The sequence below is a fragment of the Dipodomys spectabilis genome, unplaced genomic scaffold, assembly GCF_019054845.1.
Source record: "Dipodomys spectabilis isolate Male_0828 unplaced genomic scaffold, ASM1905484v1 ptg000051l, whole genome shotgun sequence".
Taxonomy (NCBI): Eukaryota; Metazoa; Chordata; class Mammalia; order Rodentia; family Heteromyidae; genus Dipodomys; species Dipodomys spectabilis.
Window position 1 is genome coordinate 12,444,936 of NW_024870728.1, and position 8,433 is coordinate 12,453,368.

General features: G+C 59.7%; 1 protein-coding gene across 3 annotated transcripts; it reads right to left on the reverse strand.

Annotated features, from left to right (window-relative positions):
• Positions 1–2,680: 2,680 nt before the first annotated feature.
• On the reverse strand, positions 2,681–8,202 carry Ctdsp1 (CTD small phosphatase 1). 3 transcript variants are annotated; one of them, XM_042678989.1, is made up of 7 exons: positions 7,755–8,202; positions 6,228–6,376; positions 5,774–5,878; positions 5,581–5,637; positions 4,895–4,987; positions 4,607–4,792; positions 2,681–4,345 (listed from the first exon to the last, which is right to left on the reverse strand). In XM_042678989.1, the coding sequence occupies exons 1-7, from the start codon at positions 7,819–7,821 to the stop codon at positions 4,217–4,219; spliced, it is 786 nt and encodes a 261-aa protein (XP_042534923.1). In that variant the 5' UTR covers positions 7,822–8,202; the 3' UTR covers positions 2,681–4,216. The 3 variants fall into 3 exon arrangements, with proteins under 3 accessions (XP_042534923.1, XP_042534925.1, XP_042534924.1); XM_042678991.1 differs by having other exon boundaries at positions 5,774–5,875; positions 7,755–8,201; XM_042678990.1 differs by lacking the exon at positions 7,755–8,202 and adding an exon at positions 6,736–6,878.
• Positions 8,203–8,433: the final 231 nt, after the last annotated feature.

Genomic DNA, 8,433 nt, shown 5'->3' on the forward strand with positions numbered 1-8,433 from the left:
TGTACTTCTTTTGCTTATTTCTGCTCATCCCATTTTGTGTGCACTGCAAGAAGCCAATGAATTCTAGAACTGGTCATTTGATTGAGAGCTTGTCCTTTTCCAATTATGGTTATGGAGGTTAAATTGTTACCAGGTATCAGGAAAACCAGATCACAAAGGTGATACTGCAGAGTATCTTCTGATTCAATCTTAATTAGACTAAGCAGACTCTGATCAGAAAGTCTCTAAGTGCCCTCCTTCATTTATTAACTTTCCAAGATTAAAGCACTCTGCAGTAACAGCAACTCCAGGGCTGACTCACCCTCAGTACTCATCCTCAGTACTCCCTCTCAGTACTTGGCTCATTTGTCTGTGTAATCTGTGTACTCTTGTCTGCTCCAGTGACGGGGGTGTGGCTCCCACATCAGTATTGGAACCTCAGTGGGTCATACTGAGGTTCTGGAGATCACAAATCAACTGGAGGCAGAAGCCAGGAAGGACATTATCCCACTGAGGGAATCACAATAAAGAATGAGGAAGTCCACCAGAGAATAAGCAATTTATGAGATTGATAAAATAGTATCAACTTCTTTTTTTCAGTGTTGGGGGTGGAAACCTAGGCTCAGGCAAACCCTCTACCAGTGAGCTACATCCCAGTCCCTAATATTGGGCATGTTAACAGGTGTGAAACACAGGCAAAAATCCTGATATCTCAACATTCAGGAGACTGAAGGGCTGGGAAGGTGGCTCAGTGGTAGAGCGCTTGCCTTGCATGTCTGAGGCCCTGGTTCGATTCCTCAGCACCACATAAGCAAAAAGAAAAAAGCCAGAAGTGGCACTGTGGCTCAAGTGGTAGAGTGCTAGCCTTGAGCGGAAGAGCTGAGGGACAGCGCCCAGGCCCAGAGGTCAGGCCCCACGACTGGACCCAAAAAACAACAACAACAACATTCAGGAGACTGAAGCAGGAAGATAATGACTTTGAGTACAGTGAAACCCGGTTAAAAAAAAAAAAAAAAAGCAAACAACAACAAAACAGAACCAATCATTTTTCTAAGAGGAAAGACAGGAGGGAGGGAGGGAAGGAAAGGAAAAAAGGGAGGAAAACACTTGTTTGTAACTGCTGTTGAAATTGTTCATTGGCTCATATTTTTTATTTTTATTTATGTTCATATTATTAAATCTTTCTTTTCGGAGTCTTTCTTTAAATTAAGCATGCTTCTGTTATGAAGACATTCAGGAGTCACCTAAGGTTTTACGTGAAAAGGCCTCAGCTTCTACCAAAAGAACAACAAAACAACCCTCAAAGACCATCCCAAGAGTGGATCAATAACATCCTAGAGAAATACTACTCCGTTATTAGTATATATGTATCTATCCCCACACCACCCCCCTCCTGAATTTATCCGTTTATTGCACTGGGGCATGAGTTCCTTGAGAGCAGAGCGCAGCCTGCTCTGGCACCGTGCCTGGCACAGGGTAGCACCTACACTTGTGGTTGAGTCTAATCCGGGGTGGGTGGCGGGCGTTGAGGAAACCTGTGGTCTCCCTGAAGCTGGGTGCCCTGGGTGTCTGGGCCTTGGGGATGCAAATCTGAGGTGAGCAGGGTTTGCATAGAGAGCAGGAAATAGCGCAGGACCCCAAGGGCGGGCCAGCCCCAAGCCTGGGAACTGATCTTGTCAAAGGCTTTCCCAGTGTGATTCAGAGTAGGAGCTGGAGCCAGGGTACGCGGGCCTCTGTTCCCAGGTGGGTGCTTTCCAGGCTTTCTGTCCAGTAAATCGTGAAGGGTGAGGGTCTGGGAGGGATAAAGGACTTCGTTATACCCCCTGCGCCCAGATTTAGGGGTGATCCACACTTGGGTACTAGGAGGCTTGGGACTAGAGTCACCAGGGGAAGGGCTAGGAGAGATCAACGTTGGGGTGCGCACACCCCCCTTCTGCCCTGCGCGTGGAGGGGCGTCACAAAGCTCCCACTCTCAGAGTTGGGGTAGATGGAGCTAGTCTCTTTCCAGAGACCCTGATGCAAGGGATGCACAAGCCGGGGAAGGCGAAGCCCGAGGAGCCCAGCGAGGACAGCCAGACCTCCAGCGGTCAGCTCGGGCGCCAGGCGGGCGCAAAGCTGCGGGGCAGAAAGCCACTTCCTGCCCCGCCCAGCAGAGGAAGCGCGCGGGCCCCTCAGGTGGGCGGGGCCCGGAAGCGGGGCGGAGCCGGCGCCTGGGCGGGGCGCGACCAATAGGGTCGCGCGGCGCCCAGGCACCGGCCACGCCCAGCCTCCCCGAGTAGCCCGCGGATCCCCCGAGCGGACGCACCGCCCAAGCTAGCGGCCTCCAGATCCGCCCACGTCAGCCCGGCCGAGCCCTTCCGCCTCCGTCGAGCGCGGCCTCCCGCCGGCCCCGCCCCGCGCGCATTCCAGGGACGGGAGGCGTCGTCGTTTCGCTGTACAGCGAAGGGACCCTGGTGCTCGGCCTCCAGGTATTTAAAGAGGGCCTGTCTCCATTTTGCAGATCCGGGCGCCCAGGCGGAGAGGCACGCGCCAGCAGCGCCCCGGATGCACGGGCGCGCCCCGAAGCCGCCCGCTCCCCTCTGCCCCACTCCCACGACGAGCCCCAGGCCTCGAAGCCCCTGCCTCCAACCCTGCCTCGGGGAGAGCAGTTCAAATCCCCGTGCAGCCACCTCCCTCTTCCCCCAAAAACCACAGGAGCAGATAGGGGGCGTCCGGCTTTCTCTTTTAGTTCGTAACACACGTGAGGCTCTCGAGTCCGAGAAGGCACTTGAAAACGGGAAGGTCACCAGGTTCCCACCGACCAACGCTCCGCCACAACCCTCCCTTCTCCCCGCCCATCCCTTTGGCACTTAACCGTCAGACCCCGGGGAGAGTCCAAGGCCTTCACCTCCAGACTCAGCATGTGTGCAGAGGGGTTTTAGAAACAGAGAAGTCAAGAGTTGGAAGGCAGGGTGTCCAGGGAGCTTCCCCCAGCCAGCAGGGGGCAAGGGGGCTGCAGGGGGTGGGTTGGCACCAAGGAGGGAGATGCTTGGCCAGGCTTCCTGAAGACCTCCCCCTCCCCCCAGCCCCACCGAAGGTTCCCATCTCCTGCAGATTCCTTAAAGGCACAGGTGAAGTCTGGGGTGGGTGAGGGAGGCACCAATTAAGAGGATAAAAATTTCCCCAACTCCCTTAGCTGGTGGGCCCAGCTCCTTGCCAGGCACAGAAGGTGCTCAATTAATATATACTTTTTTTTTAATGATAATAATAAAGGGACTGTGAGGGACAGAGGACAAGGCCTGCAGCCCCTAGGCCTAGCTTGTTCTTTTCAGAAAATAGCAGTTTAAAAAATGTAAAAATCCTTTCCCTCCCTCCCTCCCTCCCCCCCAATTTCTGGGCCCAGGAAGGTTGAGGGAGGGCCATCTCATTGTCAACCCTTCCCGCTCCTTCCCTTAAAAATCTATATACACATATACATACATATATATATATGGCACCACAAGAGGGTCCTGCCTATTACCCCCCCACACCCAGGCCACAAAAGCTGGGGGAATCAAGCCCCAAGGCCTTGGGGTAGTTAAGGCAGAAGGAGTCAGGGCTCAAGTGATGTGGGCCTGAACCCTGCCATCAGCTTGGAGAAGCTGGACTTTGGGATTTTGAAGATAGAACCCCAGCTACTTTTTTAAGTGGTAACAGAACTCCTCTTTTCTCCCCCACTCCCTGCAGAAATTGGTGTGTGTGTGGGGGGGGGGTGCTATCAGTCCCAAGAGAGGTGAGCCAGCTGATCCCAGGCCAGCCTACTCTGCAGTGAGCTGTAGGCAGCTCCAGGGCTGGTAGGGAGAAGGGGGCAGAGGAGCTCTATGTAAGGCACTTGGCGTCCATGGTTCCCAGGCTGGGGGTTCGAGGCAAGAGGCAACAGAAACCCTGCCCATCCCCCAAAACAGCTGGAGCTAAGGGGCCCGATTTGGCAGTAGAGAAACATGGCAGCATGAGAAAGAGAGGAGCAGCAGGCAGGGCCCTCCAAGTCCCCTGAAAAGGAGAAAGGAGGTTTGAAGGCACTGACTTGGGGGGATGCCCAGGGGCTCATTGTCCTTGGTGCAGCGTAGTGGGGTCTGTGGGGGAGACACCGGCTCCCCTGGGGCTGTGAATGTGGTGCAGCCCCATAGGTTTTCTTAACAGAGCACAGGTGGCACCCACAGTCTTCATGGGAGGCGGTGTGGGCCTCAGTCAGGGGCGGGTCCTGGCCCCGTGGCACTCACTAGCTCCCAGGCCTCGGCTGCCTGAGCACTGAGTACACATCGTCCACTCGGCTGAGCTGCTCGAAGAAGGGTAGCAGGTCATGGAGCTCTGTATCACTCATGTTGTCAAACCACGAGGCCACTGGAACCTGGGAAATAGGAAGGGGGGGGCGGGGAGCCCCGTTTGTATAGTGTCCAGGTCAGCCTTCAGCACACTTGGTAATATGTGCAGAGCACTGTGCTGTTTGTTATTCTAGATGCACAAGTAGGCATGGAATGACAAGTGAAGCACAAGGGAGAAGGCAGGTAAAAGCAATGGAAAGGTCTGTCCCCTAGCCCTGCTCCATCTTGGGCCTACACAGGCTCTTGCTCTTGAGCCTCAGCCTTCCCTGGGTCTGTGGTGCACTCACAGCATTGTCAGGATGGAAGACATAGGAGGCCGGGGAGTTGTCCAGGATGAGTACCCGCCGAAGGTCTCGCCCCAGCCGGCTCAGATCCTTGACATAATTCCCCCGATGGAAGACGCAGGATTCCCGAAACAGCCGCGCCCGGAAGGCCCCCCACTTGTCCAGCAGGTCAGCTACTGGATCTGCATACTAGGGGTGGAAAGTGGGTCATCTCAGGGCCAGGAGTAGCCCAGGGCTTTGGGTGGCGGCGTGCTGAATGGGAATGGGAAGGCCGCTGGTGGAAGGGCTTACCTTGGCAAGGCTGGCCGTGAAGAGCACACACTCAAAGAGCTCGCCCATTCGCTGCAGAAACTCATCCACATGCGGCCGCTTCAGCACATAGACCTGGGGGGTAAGCCAGTGAGGGGGGGCTGCCGACCCTCAGGCTGGGAGAGGGTGACGAGGGCTGGAAGAGGCCAAGGCCCAGGGAGGCTAGTCCAGACCCTATACGCACCCCTGGCCAGCCATCCTGCCACCCACCCTCCCAAAAGAATAAAAAGAAGTTTCCAGTCCCATCAGTGCAGACCCCCCTCTCATAGGTGGGTCACGAATTCCCATTTCCTTCCCCCACGCTGGCCTCAGCCAAAGAAGAAACCTGTATCTGTCCCCTCACCCCAAGGCTGCAGAGCACCGGCCCCCGAGCCAAGTAATGGAGAACAGGCTGGACAGCACACAACCTATCCTGAATTACTTGAACTGGGTCCCGGGCAGGGTGGGCAAGAGGGCACAGCAAGACAGGGCTGAGAGGAGGGGCCCGCTCTCTACAGGCCACATCACTAGGGCTCTGTGTAGCCTTGGGCAAGTTTCACACCCTCTCCAGACTTGGGATATTCCACATCCACCTAAGTACCATCTAAGGATCTCTCCGGATGGGTAGAAGCAGCCTGGGGTCTTGAGGGTGAATACCAAGCCCGTCACCTCTTCCCCCTGCCCCTCACCTGGTGGACTACCCCATCAATCTCCACAGGGATGATGAAGTCAGCGTTGTTCACTGGCTGTGGGGGGGGAAAAGATCTGCTGGAGCTGGGATGGGGAGCTCCAGGGGGTCAGGGCCCAGCGGAGACCTCCCTCCCTACCCAGGACAGGGCTCCCTCACAAACTTGGGGCTGAGGGTTGCTGGGGAGGGCCTACCTTGAAGGAGCTGTGTACCAGGGTCTCATCCAGGTCGATGACCACGCAGATCTTATCTGAGTCCTGGGCCTTGGCCTCAGGAAGCAGGTACTGGACCGGGGTCTGCTGTGGGGAGTGGGAGGCTGGTTGGGGTGTCTCCTACTCACCCTTCTTTCCCCTGGCTCTGAGAACCCACTAGGGACAATGAGACATTCCATGCCCTGCCCAGCCTTGGCCCTATCAACCCTAGGCCTGGGGTGAGCCACCTGGCTCTGTGAGCCCCTCTCTCACTTCCAAGGAGGGAAGCATTCAGAGTTCTGTAACTGGGCCGCGTTTGGGGGTAGGCAGAGGTGGTAGAGAGGGGCTAGTGCTTGACTGGGTGAAGCTGATGCCCCTCCCCTCAACCCTCTGAAGGTAGGGCAGAAAAGCTTAGCCTGGAGACCCCTCCCCCAAGCCCCTGGCTGTCACCACGCACCTTGGGGATGGTGCCATTCTCCTCCACAAGCAGGGGAGCTCCACTATGGGCAGGGAGGGCCTCCCCATCATCTCGGCACACACAGCAGAAGAGCGAGTGGAGGAAGCCCCTATTCCGGAGCTTCTGGGAAGCGGCTGACTTCTGGTCACCTGAAGAAGGGAGGCCCAAATTGAGGAGGGGGTCTGCAGAGGTGTGCAACACACATGCGTCCTCCAGGTGCGAACGCTGGAGTAGGGACCATAGATCTTGCAATGTTCTCGGGTCAAGGGGACTGGGACACGGACACACGGGGACACACACACACACACACACACACACACACGTGCTCGCGCACGGTGGGACTTGCACTTTCCTGAATGCCCCTGTCCCTTAACCTAGGCTTTCCTCTAGGTCCCCTGCAGCTCAGGGTCAAGAAAGCCCAGTGTGCTTTATGGAGTGATCAGCCTGGACCAGGGAGATAGATAAGTTCCCCCCCACCTCAGGCCTTCATCACCTGACTCTACCTCACCAGACCAGTCCCAGCTCAGGAGGGCCAGGGCCCGGGGCCCCGCTGTCCACTCCCACTCCACCTCCATCCGGTCTACCCCGGGGGTCCAAAGTCCTCTGGGAAGCAGGGCCAGGCAGGAGGTGTAGTCCTAAGGTGAGGGCCCAGTGTCCCGGAGCCATCTGTCAGCCCCGCCCCCGTCCTCGCCCGCCCAGACCGCCCACCTGCGGCCTGGCAAGCGAGTGCTGATTGACAGGCCCACTCTCCACCACCCCGCGCCACCTCGGCCCCCGAGCCCCCAGTGGAGCTAGGCCCGAGCGGAAGGAGGGCAGGTCTGGGAGGTCTTCCAGGCCGTGAAGACCGCACCGAGATGATGGGGGGGAGGGGACGGGACAACAAGGCTGGCCCCAGGGGCGTCGGCTCGGCGGGACCGTGCGAGTGTGCACAGGCCCCGCGCCCTGGGGCCTGCAGCCCGCCCCGACTCTGGGTTCTCGCCGTGGGAGCCCGGGCGACTGTTGAGAAGTGCTTCCCCCCCCCCACACACACACTGGGGCTCTGCGTCTCCGCCCGTGACGCGCAAGTTGGCAGGAGCGTGGCCGTGTGTTGGCGGGAGATCCCGCCAAGCCGCCCCAGCCCGCTGTCACCGCGAGCCCCTTCCCCAGGCCGGCCGGACCCCAGCCCGGAGGGGGCGGAGTCTCGGAGGGGGCCCGAAGGCGGCCCTCACCCCCCAACTCCAGCCCCATTGGCGCCAATGGGGGAAGGGGGCGACGCCCGGGCACCGCCAGCCCGGAGCCCCTTTCTTTCACCCCTGCCTCAGTTTCTCTACCCAACACACCTAAGCGCTCTAGACGCGCCTGGCCCCGCCCAGCCTCAGAGACTCCAGGAGTTCAAACTCTCCCGGCTCCCTCGGGCTGGGGATTCGGCCCAGCCCCGGAGGGCGCCCCGGGCGGCGGCGGCGGCGGCAGCGCGGGGCAAGATCCGGGCCCCCGGCCTCCTCCCCTCCCGCTGTGCGGGCCGCGGCCCCCTCCCCGCCGCCCCGGTACCTTTGCCCCGCAGCGGGCCCCGCGCCTCCTCCTTGCTGATCTGAGTAATGACGGCCGAGCTGTCCATGGGGCCGGGCGCGCTCCGCTCCGGCCGGACTCTGGCCCGGGCGCCCGGCCTCCCCCCCGGCTCGGGCCGGAATCGGGGCGCGGGGGGGAGGGGAGGGTTGGGAGGGAGGGATCCCCGCGAGCTTCGGAGGGGAGGGGAGCCAGGTTCTAAGGGGGAGGGGGAGGGAGGGGGCACGGAGGAAACTTTGTTACAACATGGAGTTTCCTCCCCGCGAGGCGGATGCAAACATGGAACCCGGGCGCCGTTTCAAGGCTCCCCCTTAAAAGGGCAACGGCTTCGGCGTGACCTGGCCTCGGCCGCGGCTCTCATCACTTCTGGGGCTCGGGCGACTCCGCGGGCGGGGAGGCGGGCCGGGTTCCTGCCGCGGTCCAGGGGGCGTCGCCTCCCTTCCTGCCGCCCGGCGCAGCTTCTGCGGCTGCGTGATAGGGCCAGGACTCAGCCCACAGTCGGGGCGGAGGAGCGCCGAGGGCCTCGGCCCGCCCGCTCGCCCGCCCGGGGCGCCCGCGCCGGGGCGGGCCCGAGGGCGGCGCCTGGGCCCGAGGGCGCGAACCCAGCCTTTCCGAGGTTTGCTCCTGGGGAAGGAGGGTAGTGCTAACTTATCTGAGAAGTGGG

Bases quoted from the DNA above. Each gene is read 5' to 3' on its own strand.
- Ctdsp1 (XM_042678989.1), bottom strand. From the start codon at position 7,821: ATGGACAGCTCGGCCGTCATTACTCAGATCAGCAAGGAGGAGGCGCGG. The intron at 5,879-6,227 runs GTGCGTGGTGAC...CACTCCCCACAG, and splicing joins AGAATGGCACCATCCCCAAG to CAGACCCCGGTCCAGTACCT. The intron at 4,988-5,580 runs GTGAGGGGCAGG...CTTACCCCCCAG, and splicing joins TTGATGGGGTAGTCCACCAG to GTCTATGTGCTGAAGCGGCC.